Source organism: Schistocerca serialis, chromosome 9, assembly GCF_023864345.2.
Source record: "Schistocerca serialis cubense isolate TAMUIC-IGC-003099 chromosome 9, iqSchSeri2.2, whole genome shotgun sequence".
Taxonomy (NCBI): Eukaryota; Metazoa; Arthropoda; class Insecta; order Orthoptera; family Acrididae; genus Schistocerca; species Schistocerca serialis.
The window spans coordinates 261,473,620-261,495,994 of NC_064646.1; the positions used below are offsets into that span (position 1 = coordinate 261,473,620).

The 22,375-nt window shown below is 44.4% G+C and overlaps 1 protein-coding gene across 1 annotated transcript in view; it reads left to right on the forward strand.

The window, feature by feature from the left end:
• The window catches only part of LOC126418450 (uncharacterized), a 78,352-nt gene that overhangs the window by 50,331 nt on the left and 5,646 nt on the right, over nucleotides 1-22,375 (forward strand). Inside the window, exon 2 of the mRNA XM_050085214.1 lies at nucleotides 8,425-8,664. Coding sequence (XP_049941171.1) covers nucleotides 8,425-8,664 — 240 coding nt within the window. The remainder of the gene's footprint in view (nucleotides 1-8,424; nucleotides 8,665-22,375) is intronic.

The window sequence follows — 22,375 nt, forward strand, 5'->3', positions numbered from 1 at the left end:
TCCCTCGTGGTCTCCCAGCCAATCATATCATCTGCTTCAGTTTATTTGCCAGTTTATTATTGCATTCTGGTGAGGTGGATGTATACTCAGTAAAAACAGAGAGTTTGAAAAAAGAAAGGAGTATGGGTCAAGACTAGAAAAATACTGCCCTATGAAATCAAGCACTTAAACAGGAGAATGGAGCTACCGTGATACTGGACCTAGTCGTCCAATCCAAGGCTTATTAAACGTCTGTGTTAGGCAGTGTCGTAGGAGGCGCAGAAAACAAGGTGGTACTCCGTCGTGCATCAATCTCATTGGTGCTTTCTTTGCAATAGGAACGTTCTCAAATGTTGCGGGTAATTTTTCGCACAGAAATTGTTGTTTAGCATAACCTGCTAATTTGTCTTGTAACTCTATAGCCATATGGATCTCTCACTAATAATTTCTGGTCATACATTATGGTGCCTTGCTTTCTTGACCGTTCGATGGTCTGGATCTGTCCACACGGGGTTACTGTGATAAATTGCGAGGGGCGTTCAATAAGTAATGCAACACATTTTTTCTGAAAGCAAGTTCTTTGTCCAGGATTCTAATGCGCGGTATTATTCTCCACTCCTCTGGCTACAGTAGCAGATTTTTCAACATAATTCACGTTCATTGCGAAACCTTAGTTGGAGAGACTGTATGGCCGCATGGTACGAGGTGCATTCAAGTTCTAAGGCCTCCGATTTTTTTTCTCCGGACTGGAAAGAGATAGAAACATGCGCATTGTTTTAAAATGAGTCCGCGTTCATTGTCAATACGTCCCAGAGATGGCAGCACCGTACGGCAGATGGAATTTTACCGCCAGCGGCGAGAATGAGAACTGTTTTAAATACTTAAAATGGCGACGTTTTCCTTACTTGAACAGCGTGCAATCATTCGTTTTCTGAATTTGCGTGGTGTGAAACCAATTGAAATTCATCGACAGTTGAAGGAGACATGTGGTGATGGAGTTATGGATGTGCCGAAAGTGCGTTCGTGGGTGCGACAGTTTAATGAAGGCAGAACATCATGTGGCAACAAACCGAAACAACCTCGGGCTCGCACAAGCCGGTCTGACGACATGATCAAGAAAGTAGAGAGAATTGTTTTGGGGGATCGCCGAATGACTGTTGAACAGATCGCCTCCAGAGTTGGCATTTCTGTGGGTTCTGTGCACACAATCCTGCATGACGACCTGAAAATACGAAAAGTGTCATCCAGGTGGGTGCCACGAATGCTGACGGACGACCACATGGCTGCCCGTGTGGCATGTTGCCAAGCAATGTTGACGCGCAACGACAGCATGAATGGGACTTTCTTTTCATCGGTTGTGACAATGGATGAGACGTGGATGCCATTTTTCAAACCAGAAACAAAGCGCCAGTCAGCTCAATGGAAGCACACAGATTCACCGCCACCAAAAAAATTTCGGGTAACCGCCAGTGCTGAAAAAATGATGGTGTCCATGTTCTGGGACAGCGAGGCCGTAATCCTTACCCACTGCGTTCCAAAGGGCACTACAGTAACAGGTGCATCCTACGAAAATGTTTTGAAGAACAAATTCCTTCCTGAACTGCAGAAAAAACGTCCGGGAAGGGCTGCGCGTGTGCTGTTTCACCAAGACAACGCACCCGCACATCGAGCTAACGTTACGCAACAGTTTCTTCGTGATAACAACTTTGAAGTGATTCCTCATGCTCCCTACTCACCTGACCTGGCTCCTAGTGACTTTTGGCTTTTTCCAACAATGAAAGACACTCTCCATGGCCGCACATTCACCAGCCGTGCTGCTATTGCCTCAGTGATTTTCGAGTGGTCAAAACAGACTCCTAAAGAAGCCTTCGCCGCTGCCGTGGAATCATGGCGTCAGTGTTGTGAAAAATGTGTACGTCTGCAGGGCGATTACGTCGAGAAGTAACGCCAGTTTCGTCGATTTCGGGTGAGTAGTTAATTAGAAAAAAAATCGGAGGCCTTAGAACTTGAATGCACCTCGCACTACTCTACTGGTCAACGTCAGAGCCATTCTCCCCGTTATCCACGTACTGCTTCCCGCGGAGTGTATCCTTCATAGGGCCATACAGATGGAAGTCGGAAGGAGCGAGATCCAGGTTGCAGGGTGGATGAGGAAGAACAGTGCAATGAAATTTTGTGAGGTCCTCTCGGATTCGCAGACCTGTGTGAGGCCTTGCGTTGTTGTGGAGAATTCCGCATGATGGTCTCCTTGCTCTTTATGGTCTTCTTTTAGACAGCGAGGAACCCAGACGGCATACATCTTTCAGTATCCCAGCTGGCGTATGTGTGTGTCAGCTCTACCAACGGAGACGTCCAGTTCTCCAGCGAGGTGTTTGATTTGATCCGTCGGTCACCTTGAATGTGAATGTCCGCAAGTTCCAACATTGCAGCGCTGCGGGCACGTGGGAGATCAGATATGTTTGCGCGACGTTATTGTGATGTTGGCAGACGCCTCGCCCAACGACTCAGCGTGATTTTGTTCACGGCCGGGTTTCCGTAGACATTGTGCAAGCTCCTATGAATATCTGTGATGTTCTGATTTTCGGCCGAAAGAAATTCAATGACAGGTCACTACTTGGAACGCACCGCCGTTGCAGACGACATTTTGAAGGCCATGTATAGCGCCGCTACCTATCGAAATTTCATGAAAGTATAGGAACTGGAGCGGAAACATTCCACGATGTCTCACAACAAATACTGCAGTTTTTTCAACCGAAATTGGCTGGGAAAAAATTGTGGCATTGCTTTCTGAACGCCCCTCGTACTTTCTCACTCACGCGTCATCAAAAAACTGCAAGATGTGAACTGTGCGTGTGGAGCTCTACGTCTTAGAATCCACTGGCAGGACTGCAATCTGGCACGGCAGTTTTGTGGCGTGACAATTTGCACATGCTGTTAGTGATATGAATTAAGTTCAAATTCAAATGGCACTGAGAACTATGGGACTTAACATCTTAGGTCATCAGTCCCCTAGAACTTAGAATTACTTAAACCTAACTAACCAAAGGACAGCACACACATCCATGCCCGAGGCAGGATTCGAACCTGCGACCGTAGTCGTCACGCGGTTCCAGACTGAAGCGCCTAGAACCGCTCGGCCACACCGGCTTGCATGATTTAAGTAATGGCATATGCAGAACTGACTATACTAGATGGTTATTTACCGCTAGAGCAGGTGTGATTCTTCGGATACTTGTTTCTGGGTCATCTTCTATTCTCTGCATCACTAGCTCCTCCATATCTAACTTGCGAAATGCGCAAATTTAACGGAGATTCTTGCCCTTGTTGAGAATAATCATGTGTCTGCAAGACATTTGGAGCTACATGCTGAGCACTTTTTTTATGAGTTTCATACCACAGTCGGCACCCTTACGGGATTGCTTTTATGTCCGTCTGTCTTTCTGGCTGTCTGTCTGACTGTTAAGACTCACTTTCTCAGGAACGGATAGAGGTATCAAGCTGAAATCCATCTGATATAGTGACGCCTACGGTGCCTTGGCAGTGTAAAAAATTTAAGCTTCTAAATCAATGCAACCAAAAGCTAAGGCCATTTACATCACATATTTTTGACACTGGGAAACTCACTCATCAAAACCAGCGGGACACTTCCCATTGTGCGTACATTACGGAAGGCGAACTACTCGCTGTTGAGAGGAATGTCGTTACACGTATTGCCAAATGCATTGAGGTTGACGGGCATCATTTTGAGCATTTATTGCATTAATGTGGTATTTACAGGTAATCACGCAGACAGCATGCGTTCTCAAAAACTATAAGTTCACAAAGGTACCTGTATCATATTGGAACAACCGAAATATAATGTTCAAACGTACCAACGTTCTGTATTTTAATTTAGAAAACCTACCTGTTACCAACTGTTCGTCTAAAATTGTGAGCCATATGTTTGTGACTATTACAGTGCCATCTATCACAAAGCGAAAAAAGTTGTCCAATTAAAACATTCATATTTCTTTACGTACTACACGAATATGTAATAAAAATGGGGGTTCCTATTTAAAAAAAACGCAGTTGATATCCGTTTGACCTATGGCAGCGCCATCTAGCGAACCAACCATAGCGCCATCTGGTTTCCCCCTTCAAGCTAGACGAGTTTCGTTCTTTGTAGTTTTTTTCGTTTGATGCTTATTTCGTGATATATTTGGCCCGGTCGCTATCAATGGGCCACCCTGTATAGGGGGAAATATAGCGTTCTCAAATATTTTTTCGGGCTCGGAGGCCTACTTGAATAGCGTGAGACTAAGATGGCTACTCCTGAAAACCAAGAGATATTTCTTCGAAATAAAAAAAAAAAAGGGAGATTAGGGTTAACGTCCTGTCGGCACCGAGGTCGTTAGAGACGGAGCACAAGTTCGGATTGTTTCAGGAATGGAGAAGGAAATCGACCGTGCCCTTCCAAAGGAACCATCCCGGTATTTGTCTGGAGCGAATTAGGGAAATCGCGGAGAACCAAAATGAGGATGCCCGGACGCGGGTTTGAACTATGTGAGTCCATAGTGCCGGCCGCGGTGGTCTAGCGGTTCTAGGAGCTCAGTCCGGAACCGAGCGACTGCTACGGTCGCAGGTTCGAATCCTGCCTCGGGCACGGATGTGTGTGATGTCCTTAGGTTAGTTAGGTTTAAGTAGTTCTAAGTTCTAGGGGACTGATGACCACAGATGTTAAGTCCCATAGTGCTCAGAGCCATTTGAACCATTTGAGTCCATAGTGCTAACCACTGCGCCACCTCGTTCGATATAATTGTTCAACCCCAGGCAATTGTCACTTCAGATGGGAACTTTATGATTGGAAAATATTTGACAAAGGGCTGATTTTGAAAGTACAGTGACTGGGCATGAATGTCAGGGAAACAGAACGGTTCTTCTATTGTTTATGTGCTATCGCCATTGCCATTTATTGAAATTGGACTAACGACAATGCAGCTACTAATTGGCGACAAGGCATTGTGTGTCCACCACTTTTCAAAACTGTGAGAAATTAACGTCTTTCCCTTTCATAAAGCACAATAGTTTGTTATCTGTGGTGCATTTTACGTTTCGCAAATGGAGTTTCGTAAATGACGAGCTGTGCGCGTGTGATTGTTGACGCAACGACATCCTCAGTTGCTACGTCTGCTGTGGGCAATCGCTATTGCATCATGGAAAAGTGGAAACGAGTTGCCGAATCACATGAACAACGCTTTCTGTCACGTCACATCAATGGTTGCCGTCTAGCACCAGGGCGTCCACTCGAAACATACACTGTGGAACGTGTACAGCCATTTATCGCAGCGTAAACAATAGAGAACGATCATTTGCGTACCTAAGTTACCGGTACTTTTGACTGCTTGCATCCCCTGGAATACCCTGTCTGCAACAGGACGTCTGTCCGCGCTCCTAGGACAGTCATCTAAGTAGCTTGACGGCCTCTTGATGTTCTGGTCACAGTTTGAGCACTTTGTTGATAATTAGGCTCGTCCTTGTCGATTTTTGGTTGTTTCTTAATTGCAATCGTATGATGATCTGTTAAGTGGGATTCATTAAGCACCATTGACTGGAATGTCACTATTAGTTTATTATATCCTTTAGCGTACTCGATTATTAAATTGAGGCACTGAGAACCATGCAGGCCCACAAAACAGAAACAAAGTTTTGAGAAAAACAGACGTTTGTGAAAATCAGATTTATAGAGAAACGACCAGTCTCATAGGTCGAAACTGTTTTTTAACCAAGTCTCAACATCCTATACTTAATACGAAAAATAATTTAACCACTTTGTTATGAAATATGAATGAATAATTAAGATTATATTTATTGTTAATGTTAATTCATAAAATTTCCATATTAGTAACAATAGTGTCTTCTGCCTGTTATAAAGTTCATAATTACTGTGACATTAGAAGATTCGCTACGTGAAATATTCTCAAAAATTACTGATAAATAGATACTAAATGCACCACACTTACTGTTATCATCATTGCCATTAAGCACATTCTGTGGCTTGAGGTTCAGGTAACATTTACGATACATCCCTGATTATGAAGTATTACTAAAACGTACTAAATTAAATGGTTCAAATGGCTCTGATCACTATGGGACTTAACATCCGAGGTCATCAGTCCCCTAGAACTTAGAGCTACTTAAACCTAACTAACCTAAGGACATCACACACATCCATGCCCGAGGCAGGATTCGAACCTGCGACCGTAGCGGTCCCGCGGCTCCAGACTGTAGCGCGTAGAACCGCACGGCCACACCGGCCGGCGTACTAAATTATGTTCACAAATGGTTCAAATGGCTCTAAGCACTATCTAAGCACTATCTGAGGTCATCAGTCCCCTAGACTTAGAATTAATTAAACCTAACTAACCTAAGGACATCACACAAATCCATGCCCGAGGCAGGATTCGAACCTGCGACCGTAGCAGCAGCGCAGTTCCGGACTGAAGCTCCTAGAACCGGTCGGCCACAGTTGCCGGCAAATTATGTCGTCAACTTTAGACAACAATTGAGTAATGCACAGAAACAAAATTATGCTTAATGCTTTGGGCCCTTGTGGACATGAATATCCGAGAAATCGGCGAGACAACTTTTCGTGAAAGTTCATATACCAGTGTGTGACTACAGATACTGATAAAGCTGGTTCACCATAAAATCAACAGACGTCAGGATTTGCTTTAGACCCCTATGGTTCTAAGCCCCTCAATTAGGGTAACAAAAACTTTAGGGAAGTATTTCCACAGCAAGTAAAACGTTAACGTGTGTAATCACAGCGGAGCCTTCACTATTGCTGTGTGCCGGCCGCTGGTGACGAGCGGTTCTAGGCGCTAGTCTGGAACCGCGCGACCGCTACGGTCGCAGGTTCGAATCCTGCCTCGGGCATGGATTTGTGTGATGTCCTTAGGTTAGTTAGGTTTAAGTAGTTCTAAGTTCTGGGGGACTTATGACCTCAGCAGTTGAGTTCCATAGTGCTCAGAGCCATTTGAACCATTTTGAACTATTGCTGTGTAATCGAACACGAGTCGAGTAGTGATAACACCAGATGGTTATAAATAACCATGGATGCTTGTATGCGTTACATCTGCAAGGTATCACTGCTTCGTGCACCCATTAGGTTGGTTCTGTTCAGACAAGTTCCGTGGTTGTGTGTAAGCCATCTGCTCCTCAGTTCACGCACACCACGGTACCTTGCATCAGAAATTAAGTGACTTTCATCTCATCGTAAATAAATGAACAAATATTATTCTGGTCTGTTCATGATAAACGCAGTAATAAGGGCACTGTCAATTCGGTAATTTCCGTTTAGGTGAGATGCTTCAGAACGAAGGCTGTTTATCTTATTACACTATTTTCGTTAGTTTCTTCATGCCAGAATCCATAGCCTCGGTTTAATTCCTGACTGACAAAACTATTTTAAACATCCACCTAGGATACCAAATACATTATACAAGATTACCTTTGTTTAATTATGTATTACGTTATTGCCGCGCGGTCTGAGGCGTCTTGTCACGGTCCGCGCCGCTCTCCCCGTCGGAGGTTCGAATCCTCCCGCGGGCGTGGGTGTGTGTGTGTCGTCCTTAGCGTAAGTTAGTTTAAGTGAGATTAAGTAGTGTGTAAGCTTAGGGAGCGCTGACCTCAGCGGTTTGGTCCCATAAGACCTTGCCACACATTTCCAAATTACGTTATTGGCTAGTTTAGACCAGTACGCCTGTAATAATAATAATAATAATAATAATAATAATTATAATGGCTCTAATAAGAAAACAACTATAATAATAATATCAACAAAGTAAAAAAGTAAACAATTCATTTAACATCGCGTAAACTTCCCTTCTCATGCACTGCAGATAACTATCCTATGAGGTAAAGGCTCTGAGCACTATGGGACTCAACTTCTGAGGTCATCAGTCCCCTAGAACTTAGAACTACTTAAACCTAACTAACCTAAGGACATCACACACATCCATGCCCGAGGCAGGAGTCGAACCTGCGACCGTAGCGGTCTCGCGGTTCCAGACTGAAGCGCCTAGAACCGCTCGGCCACTCCGGCGGCATGAGGTGGAGGATCATGCACAATCTCGTTTTTGTGATACTTGCAATTGAACTTCATTGTACTATGTTTTACATTTAAATTGTTTTAGTACAATAAAAATAAACTACAGAAACATCAAATGCTGGTTGTTTTGGGTTACTTATTATGAATGTGTGAAAATAATAAGTTTTGCTTAAGTGCGCGCTATTTCCCTGCTTCACTGTACTCTTGTGAAATCGGATGTAGTTTTCTGAAACACAATGTAGCATCCATTTAATACGTTTATGTGCTTTTAATGCCTCTTGTATTCACATACAAGTTACCAATACATTTCACCACATACATTCTAGGCTGAAATCATTGTATATTTGTTTTTTCAGGAGATCGATGTGGTGTCTAACGATACGGGTTTCCTGTCGGGTGCGTATATGATCACGATCGAGAACTGCTCTGTGGTGAAACTTGGGGCGCACACACTGGAGAAGGCAGCTGGACTCCAGAAGCTCAGGGTGCTGAATGTGTCACACCTGGAGCTGGAATCGATACTCCCCAAATCGCTCAGGGAGCTCGTCCTCTCAGGCATCGGCGAGCTCGCCTCCATCCCAGTGGCCATATTTCAGGTAACTCCAGTGACGCTGACCCCATTACTGCATGTGCCCGATCTCTGTCAGCTCCAGTTCGTCCTTCTACTGGGGCGAGTACGACCACGGTTGCGTAGAAATTTCTTTGTCCGCCAGTGAAAGATAGAAAGTAAATTAATGCGCAACGTTATCAACGTGGCCGTCTTTTAGATGAAATCATACAGCTCAACATACACTATCTGATTACGACTTCTAGACAGCGCTATGCTATGTGGAATTGGCCACTAGATGTGATGAAAGCTGGACACTCGCCAGTAGAAGAGGAGGCGGGGAATACTGTAGTCAGTGCAAAAGAAGTAACAGCACAATGCCCCCAACAGGGATTCGAGTCCTCCCTCGGCCATGGGTGTGTGTGTTGTCCTTAGTGTAAGTTGTTTAAGCTAGATTAAGTAGTGTGTAAGCGTAGGGACCGATGGCCTCAGTAGTTTCGTCCCATAGGTACTTACCACAAATTTCCAAAACTTCCATCTGCCAGGAGAACTCGAACGTGGACTATAAGTTGTACGTCACGTGAGTAATCTGATTCCTCGCGAACATTTCAGCCCTTCTAAAGCTGCCCAAGTGGACTATGAAGTGGAAACGCGAAGGGACGGTCACAACTACACTACTGGCCACTAAAATTGCTACACCAAGAAGAAATGCAGATGACAAACTGGTATTCATTGGACAAATATATTATACTAGAACTGACATGTGATTACATTTTCACACAATTTGGGTGCATAGATCCTGAGAAATCAGTACCCAGAACAAACACGTCTATCCGTAATAACGGCCTTGATATGCCTGGGCATTGAGTCAAACAGAGCTTGGATGGTGTGTACAGGTACAGCTGCCCATGGAGCTTCAACACGATACCTCAGTTCATCAAGAGTAGGGACTGGCGTTTTGTGTAAAGCCAGTTGCTCGGCCACCATTGACCAAACGTTTTCAATTGGTGAGATATCTGGAGAATGTGGTGGCCGGGGCAGCAGTCGAACATTTTCTGTATCCAGATAGGCCCATACAGGACCAGCAACATGTGGTCGTGCATTATCCTGCTGAAATGTAGGGTTTCGCAGGGATCGAATGAAGGGTAGAGCCACGGGTCGTAACACATCTTAAATGTAACTCCCACTGTTCAAAGTGCCATCAATGCGAACAAGAGGTGACCGTGACGTGTAACCAATGGCACTCCATACCATCACGCCGGGTGATACGCCAGTATGGCGATGACGAATACACGCTTCCAATGTGCGTTCACCGCGGTGTCGCCAAACACGGATGCCACCATCATGATGCTGTAAACAGAACCTGGATTCATCCGAAAAAATGACATTTTGCCATTCGTGCACTCAGGTTCGTCATTGAGTACACCATCGCAGGCGCTCCTGTCTGTGATGCAGCATCAAGGGTAACAGCAGCCATGGTCTCCAAGCTGATAGTCCATGCTTTTGCAAACGTCGTCAAACTGTTCGTGCAGCTGTTTGTTGTCTTGCAAACGCCCCAATCTGTTCACTCAGGGATCGAGACATGGCTGCACGATCCGTTACAGTCATGCGGATAAGATGCCTATCATCTCGACTGCTAGTGTTACGAGGCCATTGGGATCCAGAATGGCGTTCCGTATTACCCTCCTGAACCCACCGATTCCATATTCTGCCAACAGTCATTGGATCTCGACCAACGCGAGCAACAATGTCGCGACACGATAAACCGCAATCACGATAGGCTACAATCCGACCTTTATCAAAGTCGGAATCGTGATGGTACTCATTTCTCCTCCTTACACGAGGCATCACAACAACGTTTCACCAGGCAACGGCGATCAACTGCTGTTTGTGTATGAGAAATCGGTTGGAAACTTTCCTCACGTCAGCACGTTGTAGGTGTCGTCACCGGCTCCAGCCTTATGTGAATGCTCCGAAATGTTAATCATTTGCATATCACAGCATCTTCTTCCTGTCGGTTAAATTTCGCGTCTGTAGCACGTCATCTTTGTGGTGTAACAATTTTAATGGCCAGTAGTGTATATCAGGACCAGGCCGACCTCATCTACATCTCTATATCTACATCCATGCTCCGCAAGCCACCCAACAGTGTGTGGCGGAGAGTACTTTGAGTTCCTCCATCGGTTCTCCCTTCTGTTCCAGTCTCGTATTGTCCGTGGAAAGAAAGATTGTCGGTATGCCTCTGTGTGGGCTCTAATCTCTCTGATTTTATCCTCATGGTCTCTTCGCGAGATATACGTAGGAGGGAGCAATATACTGCATGACTCCTCGGTGCAGGTGTGTTCTCGAAACTTCAACAAAAGCCCGTACCGAGCTACTGAGCGTCTCTCCTGCAGAGTCTTCCACTGGAGTTTATCTATGCTCTCCGTAACGCTTTCGCTATTACTAAATGATCCTGTAACGAAGCGCGCTTCTCTCCGTTGGATTTTCTCTCTCTCTTCTATCAACCCTATCTGGTACAGATCCCACACTGGTGAGCAGTATTCAAGCAGTGGGCGAACAAGTGTACTGTAACCTACTTCCTTTGTTTTCGGATTGCATTTCCTTAGGATTCTTCCAATGAATCTCAGTCTGGCATCTGCTTTACCGACGATTAATTTTATATGATCATTCCATTTTAAATCACTCCTAATGCGTACTCCCAGATAATTTATGGAATTAACTGCTTCCAGTTGTTGACGTGCTATATTGTAGCTAAATGATGAAGGATCTTTCTTTCTATGTATTCGCAGCACATTACTCATGTATTGACGGACAACGACAGTAGAGCATTGCGGAGGTTGGTTGACAAAATAGCACGGAATCAGTGGAAGAAATCACTAGTGCGTTTGAAAACGCTACCGGCAGTCAAACTACCACAATACCTGTGCGTAGGGAGTTAAAAATAATCGGACACAATGGTCGAACAGCTCCTCATAAGCCATTGGTAGGAAACACGTGTGATGGTGTAAACTAGGACTGTTGATATTTACAAAAAATCGTAATGCGGTATATCGATATTTAAAAATACTATAATAGGCTCACAGCATATCGATAAAAGCAAAGATACATCGATATATCGACACAAAATTATCCACGTGCCGGCCTGTAAAAATAATCACTGCATATTGTAAATATACAGACGGGTTTAGAGCTTTATATTTAAGTATTGATTTATTATTATATATTCTGTACATCAACAAGCTAGCAGCCTACCTACCCCTCTTAGAGAAAGAATTGAAAGGAAAATGATGCACGTTCACGCTTGGCGATAACCGCTTTGTTACTAATCGTAATGCATGTAAGTGGCACAACAAAAGTTGACTGATGGGTCCGTCTTCGGTGTGTCACATATCGAATTAGTCTGGAACACTTCGTATCTACTTCCGAGTTTCTCAATTTTGTTTCTTTTTTTACAACGTCACCGACCTAGCATCTATAGTATCGAAATCGCGGGGTGAAGTTAAACGTTGCAGTTTCTGTAAGGAGCGCCGAGCGCTGATTACGTCAGCATTTCCCCTTACTCGTCTCCGCCCGCCCCAAAGGCAAGTCTCGTCATTTAAATTTTTGTTCATCATTTTCAGCTACTATCTTTGAAGAATGCCGATGTGAAGAAATAACACTGTAGTTGCGTTAAGAATTGTTTATTAACGTGACTGGTGTGCTATTTCTTCACATCTTCTTACTCCATTCACACCGACACTCACCAGTGGAATCGGACTTCTTTTTTTGTGCTACATATACTTGCTGCACACAGTCAAAGAGAAATGTTGGACATGATGAAGCTCAAAAAGTAGTAAGGCATCTTCACACAGTGAAAGTAAAATTATCTTCAAAAGAACTGCTTCAAATACTTACCGAAAATAGCGAAAAAAATATAATATAAAATATCGGCACTCGACATTGCCATTTTCATATCGATATATTATAGGAAAAGATACCGCCCGTTATATGTTTACACTCTTGGGAAAAAATCGATAGATCGATATTTTGTCGTTAGCCCTAGTGTAAAGAGCGCAGTGGACGACTGGAAATGAGTGATTTGTCGTAATAAATTCCACTGTGCTCTGTGCCAATCCAATAGAAGGGTTTGTGTTTGGCACTCGACATTGCCATTTTCATATCGATATATTATAGGAAAAGATACCGCCCGATATATGTTTATACTCTTGGGAAAAAATCGATGGATCGATATTTTGTCGTTAGCCCTAGTGTAAAGAGCACAGTGGACGACTGGAAATGAGTGATTTGTCGTAATAAATTCCACTGTGCTCTGTGCCAATCCAATAGAAGGGTTTGTGTTTGGCTAATGCTTGAAGAACGTTACCTGCCATCAGGTGAGGTGGCCTTATGGTATGGGGTTGTTTTTTGTTGTTTAGGGTGTGGTACCCTTTTTATGCTTAACAAAAAGCTAAATGCCGGACAATACGAATACATTTTACAGCTTGGCGTACTACGCCCAAGACAGTTCGGAGGCGATGATTGCTTGTACCGGCATAACGATGCATCCTGTCATGAAACAGGAAGTGGTTTGTGAACAACAGCGTCCCTGAAACGGACTATTCATTGAGTTGCATTTCTGCAAGCACGAACCAATTTGATGTGACAAAGCAGACCGTATAATTCGTCTGCATGTTCTGATACACCCAAGTCGTACACGCTTCGTCAAAGTGTTGTGAATCGAAACTTGGAGACATGCTTTGTCCACTGATATATACGGCCATTCTGCATGTCACTCAGGTTTTACACAGTCGTCTTTTGAAAGCCTAGAGGTAGTTACGAATATCACTGTAGTATCACTCGTCATCTGCGAGTCTGTCTCCGAATCGCCAGATTGGTGGGCTGTTAGGCATACTCAACCCATAACAATAAGTATAAAAACACTAAATAATAAGTATAAATACACATTTCATGCTCTGTAACCGGTTCGAGGGAGACAGTGGAAAACTACATCCAAATCATGGACTGTATGCACTCCACCTCAATTTCTGAATCCAACTACACTGTCCAGTCTTATTCATGTGGCCATCTGTCAAAAGCCTGAATAGTCCCTTTTGCAGGGAGACGTGCAGGAAGAGAATCAATGAAGTTCTGGAAGGTACCGACCGAGCTGTATAGCCATGCCGCTCCAGTGCTGCAATAAGCTGTGCTGGAATTTTCGATTGAGGATTCATGCTGCAAACAGTCGGATAGACGTGGTTCCACAGATTCTCGATTAGGTTCAAATAGAGAAACAATTCGGAGACGATTATTGCTTGTATCATCACGACGATGCACCCTGTCATAAAGCAGCAACTGTGAGACAGTGGTTTGTGGACAACACAACCCTTCAAATGGACTGGCCTGCGCAGAGTCCCGACTACAATCCAGTGGAATCCAGTGGAATGAGTTAGAACATCGACTTCACTCCATACACCAGTATCCAACATCATTATCTTCTCTGGTTTCGGCTCTTGAGGAAGAATGGGCTGCCACTCCTCCACAGACATTCAGAAACCTCACTGTAACTGTCCCCAAATGGCTGGAAGCTACCATAACGCCGAAGGATGGACACATAACGTATTAATGTCCCCTAATATGTGAGTAGATCTGATTAGGTAGTATAATTAACAAGAAGACTCCCATTTTCAACATCGAAAACACTGCTCACAATCTTTCTGAAAGAAGAAATGAACTTCCCATTTTTTTTTGAGCTCCATTATTGTATTCTTGTTTCGGTTTTGTTTTAAAGTGGTGGTCCCATGATCTATCTACAAGGAGCTGCATTCGTTTTGAAATTGTTGCCGTGAAACTCGTTTTCTCATTTGCCTATGGTTGGCACTCAACAAATCTTAAATAAAGATTTCTCACAGTTAATTATCTATGTAAAATGTTTCGTACCCTTTCTTCTAATGTGCATTTGGCGTCAGCTATTTCCTACACATTTAATATTCTATGATCCACTACCATATCATACACTTTTTAAAAAAAATTATTTTATTTTGTCTTTTAAGCCCTACGGCCATCTTCTGAATAAAAAGACACCCAGTGACTCCGGAAAGCGTCAGATGACACTTTATCTCTAACATAAATTTTTGCTCATGACCTAATCTATCACCCATGGATGTTTGATGCAAAGACTTTGAAACATCCTCTATATAGCATCTTTCCAAGTTTTCAACTCACATTATACTTGCTCAATATGAGCATTGTTTCTGACGTGGTAAACGTCAATATGAGTAGCATATGCATGCAACTGCCTGCTTTGTAAATCTGTTCATTGAGTTACATATCTGCAGGCACGAACTAAATTGATGTGACAATACAGACCGAATGATACGTCTACAGGTTCTGATATACCTGCCCCTAGTGGTACACGCTTCGAGTCTGTCTCCAAATCGCCAGATTGGTGGGGTGTTAGGTATGCTCAATCCACAACAATAAGTAAAAATACACTAAACAATAACTATAAATACGTTTATGATTCTCTGAATACAGGTCGGTGGAGGTAGTGTAAAACTACCTCCAAATCATGGAACTGTATCTACTCCAGCTTAATTTCCGCATCCAACTACACTATCCATCTTATTAACGTGGCCACCTGTCAAAAGCGTGAATAACCCCTTCTGCAGGGAGATGTTAAGGAAGAGAGTCAATGAGGTTCTGGAACGAACCTACAGAGTTGTGGATCTATGCCAACTCTAGTCCACTTGCAAGCTTCGCTAGGATTCTCAGTTGAGGGTCCATGCCACAAACAGCCCGATCGAGGTGGTCCCACAGATTCTCGACTGGGTTTAAATCCTGAGAGTTTGGTGCTCACGGCAGTGGAGTTAACTCCCCTGGTGCTCTTCAGACTGCACACTTGTACTGCAAAGTGGGTGACACGTTCCATTGTCTTGCTGGTAGATTCCATCATTCTGAGGAATTGGATTGATTTTGGGGAAGAGACCAAACAGAGAGGTCATCGGATTAGGGAAGGATGGGGAAGTAAGTCGGCCGCGTCCTGTCAAAGGAACCAGCCTGGGATTTGCCTGAAGTGATTTAGGGAAACCACGGAAAACTTAAATCAGGATGGTTGGACACGGGATTGAACCGTCGTCCTTCCGAACGCGAGTCCAGTGTGCTAACCACTGCGCCACTTCGCTCGGTAGATGTCGAGGGAAAACAAACTGCATATAGGGGCGAGCATTGGCTCCAAGAGTGGATGAATACTTGTGTTGATCCATTGAGCCTTCCAGAATCACAAGATCACCCAGGGAATGCTACAAAAATATTACGCAGACCAACACGCTCCTTCCTCCGACCTGGACCCTTCCGACAATTGCTGCAAGGCCGTACACGCCAGCGGCAGCCTGTTCGATGGGACATACAACACGATTCATCTTAAAAGGCCACCTCTCGCCACTCAGTAGGCTCCCACTGGCAGTCCTGGCGTGCAAAGTCTAGCCTTTGTCGCCAATGAACAGCAGTCAGCTTGGGTGCATGAAGTAGGCGCCTGCTGAGGAGGCCCACACGCAGCAACGTTCGCTGAACAGTCATTGAGGAGACATTGTTGGTAACCCTTGTTTCATCTGGGCTGTCAGTTGCTCAACAGTTGCACGTCTATTCGCCCGTACACATCTCCAAAGCTGTCGTTCACTCCTGTCATCTATGGTCCATACTGCACCGCAGTTGCCTCGGCTACAGGTTTGGATAGTGCCATTTTGCCATATACAATACACTTTAACCGAAGCGGCAGGCGAACAGTTCACAAAACTAGCCATTTCGGGAATATTTCCACCCTTGGCCCGAAAGTCAATCATCATGCCCTCTTGAACGCCAGATAATCACTCTGTTTCTGCATTAAATCAATGACTGCACTGTGTTTTTCTCGTGTCCCCGACTGGGTTTATATACGCTCCACTGCTAGTCACGTCTCCTGCCACCTGTGGGTGGTTATTGCACGTTGACGTAGAGCGTAGATAGTAGTCCCGTTAATGTGGCTGGACCGTGTGTCTTCTCCCGATCGTGTTCTCTACCAGTTATACAGTTTCCACACCACTTTTAACTCCTAGAACACTTCCACTTCACCTACATCTCTCCCATGATCCTATAGTACTTCCCACCCTTGAGAATCTTGTTCTGCTACCATGCCTCTACCAACATACCTACCATTCATGTCCGTCTACTGGACACTGAAATGTACTTTTCCTTCCAACCGTAGCTTACCCTCGTCATCCTGAATGAAGGCTGCAATCAAACTTTTCCTGCCCTGTTGTCTTTCCACGCATCTTCTAACATCTACATCGCATCTATCAGTTCTTTCCCACATAGATTGCATACGCTCCTTTCCATATAACATCCACTCCAATTCGTCCCATACTGCAGTCCATACACACAGTTTCGCGGAACCCCCATTACATTAACCTCATAACGAAAAAAGTGCACAACGTATCACCACCATCTAAATCTGCATCTGCACCTAACGCTACAACCACATTTACATCTACCTCTACATCTGTACTCTGGAGGCCAGACGGTACCAATTATGGTATCAAATGTTAGGCTGAGGTCAGAGTGCCACCGACGACGGTTGCCGGACGCCATCGACAGAGGCTCAAAATGGTTCAAATGGCTCTGAGCACTATGGGACTTAACTTCTGAGGTCGTCAGTCCCCTAGAACTTAGAACTACTTAAACCTAACTAACCTAAGGACATCACACACATCCATGCCCTAGGCAGGATTCGAACCTGCGACCGTAGCGGTCACGCGGTTCCAGACTGAAGCGCCTAGAACCGCACGGCCACACCGGCCGGCCGACAGAGGCTGCCCAATAACATCACCCGACTGTTTAGTATTTTGTCCGTCATAAGCGACTGTAGTCGTATGTAGTGAATTAATAAGCAAAAAGTTGCATAAAAGAAATTTAGTATCTTGACCGGATCCGGGCACTTAGTGCCCTCCTTCAGAGGTGTATGCACTTTATTATTAGCACTCGCAAATAATGCGATAAGCATAATAACCTTCTGAAGAAGGGCACTAAGTGCCCGAAACCGGTCAAGAAATTAAATTTATTTTATGCAGTTGGTTGCTTATTATTTCATTATATCGCCCGACTGATGGTTTGCAGTGCGTCCGATCTCCTTGGTCGGTTTTTGGTGGGATGAATACCGTTACACATACGTGCTTGGAGACGAATGCTGCGTTACTATTAAAACGACGCCGACAGCAAGTGAATGAGCTAAGCTTGCCTCGAGAAGAAGCCCTTGTCAGTTATTGGAACAAAAAGGCGTTTTACGATTATCTGAGAACGAAGAAAGAGACGTTCTGTCACATATTTAGTCGTAAGCACATGGTATCTTTTTCATTATTAATTCTATTTGAATACCTTGGCAATAAGTGCTGTTGCTCTATATCTGGTATTAACCCCAACTGTGCCAGAGTAATATTCAGTAGAGCATCTCACGCTAATGCTTTTGAAGTAGTATAACCAGCAGGACACAATTTTTTAACTGTATTTGCTCGCTGATCATCTTTGTCCTTCAGTTTGTGCAATCAGTTAACTGGAAGTGAATAATTTTATTTCTCCTTTGGTTAACATATACTTCATAGTTAATAATTAGTGTACCAGTTTTGAAATAACAACAGAACGAAAACAATTTTATTGCAAAAATGTCGCAGAGGAAATTACTTTTACATTAGGTAACTTAAATTGATGTGCTTTCCTCAGTTATACTCCAAACTAGAAGCTGTTAGGCATAAGCTATTTCTATGGATGTTGAGAGAAACCTGCCATAGTTCCTGTGGAATCACAGGCATGGTGCCATTATCTGAGGCACCAACTGGGTGACAGACCTCTCCACATCTATAGAAATGTCTTGAGCCTCACAACTTTTAGTTTGGAGTACAACCGAGGAAACGACAATATAGGAGCTGTGAGGCATAAGATATTTTTATGGACATTGAAGGAAGTATGCCACAGTTTGAGTGATATCACATCCATGATGCCCCGGAAAACGGTATCGAAAACTAATGGTCCTTTCGAAAGTTTTCTAATAGAGCAATTGTTGTGATAATTAAACTATCAAAGTTAAATAAATATAATTTCGAATACTGCTATACTCAACGTTATGCAGTACTGATATATTCATGTTACACACTTCTGGAGGTAGTATCGGGGACTTAGTAGATCAAATTTTATGTAGAAACACATGTCCAAGAACGTCATCCAACGGCGTTACAGAGCATCCAATTTATGGGCGCCGGATCCTATAAATTTATGTACATTGATCAGCCATAACATTATAAGCACCTGCCTAATAGCCAGTACGTCCACTTTTGTCGCGGACAACGGACACGTCGCGGACACGTCGTGGTACGGAACCAACGAGGGCTAGGAAGTTAACTGCAGGGAGTTGGCACCACATCTGCATACACAAGTCACATAATTTCCGTAAATACTGGGGAAGGGGGCGATGAGCTCTGATCCTACGTTCAATCACTTCCCGGATGTGTTAGATCGGGTGAGGGGGGAGGAGGTCAGTAGATTAATTCGATCTCGTCACTGTGTTCCTCGAACCTTCCATCACACTCCTCGCCTGATGACGTGTCGCATTATCTTGTTGAAAATGTCACTGCCGTCGGGAAACATGGGCGTTATAAAGTGGTGTACGTGGTCTGCAACCAGCGTACGATACTGTTTGGCCGTCATGGTGCCCCGGACGAGCTCCATTGGACCCATGGATGCCCACGTGAATGTTCCCCAGAGCATAATGGAGCCACCGCCATCTTGTCTCCGTCCCGCAGTACAGGTGTCAAGGAGCTGTTCCTCTGGAAGACGACGGATTTGTGCCCTTCCATCGACATGATGAAGAAGGTATTGGGATTCATCCGACCATGCAACATTCTGCCGTTGCGCCAACGTCCAGTGCCGATGGACACGTGCCAATTTCAGTCGTAGTTGCCGATGTTGTGGTGTTAACGTTATTGCATGCATGGGCCGTCGGTTGCGGAGTGTTCGGTGGACTGAGTGTTCATACACACTTGTACCCTGCCCAGCATGAAAGTCTGATGTTAGTCTCGCCACAGTTCGTCGCCTGTCCCGTTTTACCAGTCTGCCAAGCCTTCGATGCCCTACATATGTAATGAGGAGCGACCGCCCAACCCCACGACGTATGGACGCTGATTCATCTTGGTTTCGCCACGTGATGAAGACACTCACCATAGTACTCCTCGAACACTCGATGGGTTCTGCATTTTGCGAAATGATCGTGTCGAGCCTCCGGGCCATCACAATCTGCTCTCATTCAAACTCAAATAGATAGCGCGCCTTCCTCATTCTACACACGGACAGCACGGTCATTGATACTACATACATCGTGTGTGTGTGTGTGCGCCTGACTACAGTTATTCCTCCATAGTTGACGCTGCTATCGGCTACCGGGTTTATATCGATAGTATGTCGGTGATCATAATGTTCTGGCTGATCGGTATACGAGGCCTGTTCAGAAAGTAAGCTCCGATTGATTGCCAAATTGAAACCACAGTGAACATCAGAAATGTTTTACTTGTAACAATTAGCTACACCTTTCAGCTACTTCTCTACGTAGTCGCCGTTCTGACTTAGACTTTTGTCATAGCGTTGTACCAACTTTTCAATAGCCTCATCATAGAAGGCAGCCGCCAGTGCTTTCCGCCAATTTTCCACGCTGGCCTACACCTCGTTGTCTGTGTCAAAATGTTGTCTTCAAAGACAGCGGTTCATGTGACCAGAGATGAAACTCAGGGGGAGACAATTGCGGACTGTATTGTGGGTAATCTAACATTTCCATTTGAAAACGATGCAGGAGCATCTTCATTGCCCCTGCAGAATGCGGCTGAGAATTGTCGTGAAGACGAAACAGCACGACAGTTATGTAATGTTAGCTGCATAGCTTCAGGCGAAATTTCTCACCAGACCCTCGTACTTGGCGGCAGACACTATTTTCTAGACATCTTTACGCACTCACTGCGAGCTCAGAAATGAGAAGAGCGACGTGATGCTAACTGGGGTTATACTAGAGACACTACCCAACACATCTGTGCAAAGCTTTATCGGATTTTCATAGTCGTTTCCATTTCGCGACCGATCGGAGCTTACTTTCTGAACGCCCCTCGTATATACGGGGTGGTTCCGTGATGAAGTTACAAACTTGCAAGGATGTGTAGACGTATAAATGTATCAATCAGAGGTAAGGGTCGTTCTTTGGAAGCGAAAGAATCGAAAGTTACAAATCATTCTGATACCAATAATAGTATAATACTTGTACCGGTACTGTTGTGGCTAGGAATAATGGGTATGCAGCTTTCAGAGGTGGTAGTATGGACCAGGACAAGAAAAATATCTAGTGAACATGGGTTCTAAAATGCATACCTCAAGAGCTGTGAGCACTTGTTCATCTTCCCTAGTGTGAAAAACATCTCCCCTATTGATCAAGTGTTCAAAGCTCTTAGCGTATGCATTTTAGAGCCCATGTTTACTACACTTTTTCTTGATCCGGTCCATACTACCACCTCTGAAAGTTGCCTACCTCCAATCCTAGCAACAACAGTATCAGTAGATGTATTCCACTGTCAGAGGTATCATAACGGTTTTCGCTTGTAAATTTCGACTCGTTCGTTTTCGTTACAGGGACCGTGACCTAAAAGTGATACATTTATCCTCCTACATCGTGCCAGAAGGTCTGTAACAGCATCGTGGAGTCACGCTATATATATACAAAGGGCGTTTAAAAAGTTTTGCACAGTCGTCTCTAATTTTTTTATTTTTTACAGGAGGAGAATGAAATTTTTCGTGAAAATACTTGGAACATTTAGCTATTCATTGAGCCTACTCAGTGTAGCCTCCATCGGCTGTGACGCATCTGGCCCAACGTTCTTTCCTTGATGTAAATGCACTTTGATAAAATTCTGGGTATTGACTTTTACACCATCGCTTGACACAGGAAATAAGGTCTTTCTCACTATCAAATGTTTTGCGACGCAGGTGCGCCTTCAGACGACCAAAGAGGTAAAAATCAGACGGAGTCAAGTCCGGACTATAGGGAGGATGAGGAAAAATTTTCCAACCCATTTTCCTGCTTTTCTCCTGCGTCATAAGGGCTGTATGGGGTTTGGCGTTGTCATGGTGTAGTCTGATGTGCTGACCCTGAAGCTGTTGTCTGTGGGTCTTGATGGCACGTCACAGCTTGTCCGATGTCAAACAGTAATGGTCCCGGTTAATTGTGGAGCCAAGTTCCAAAAAGTGAATGAAAATGACACCATACTGATCCTAGAAGAAGGAGGCCATCACCTTTCAGCCTGCTGTTCGTGAAAGCCTTGGTTTCTTCTTCGGAAGGAAACCCGGATGACGCCACTCCATGGAACGGGGTTTGCTCTCAGGTTCGGACGAGGACAACCTTGTTTCATCCTGGGTAATGACTCCGTCAAAATACTGTTTCCACTCTTCAGTAAAGGCTTTCGTGAAACCCTCGCACACATTCTGCCTCATCGTTTTTATTCCTCTTGTCAGTAATCTAGGCACCCAACGTGCACAGTTTTGCTCTGTACCCTAGTGACTATACCAGTGATACCACACTACCCAATGACAAACGAGTCATTTCAGCAAGCTGTCGTGTCGTCACGCATCTGTAATTGTGGATGATTTGATCAATGATCGTTCTATTCACATCACTCCCTGCTGTAGATGGTCTTCCGCATCGTGGATTGTCCAGAGAGAGAATT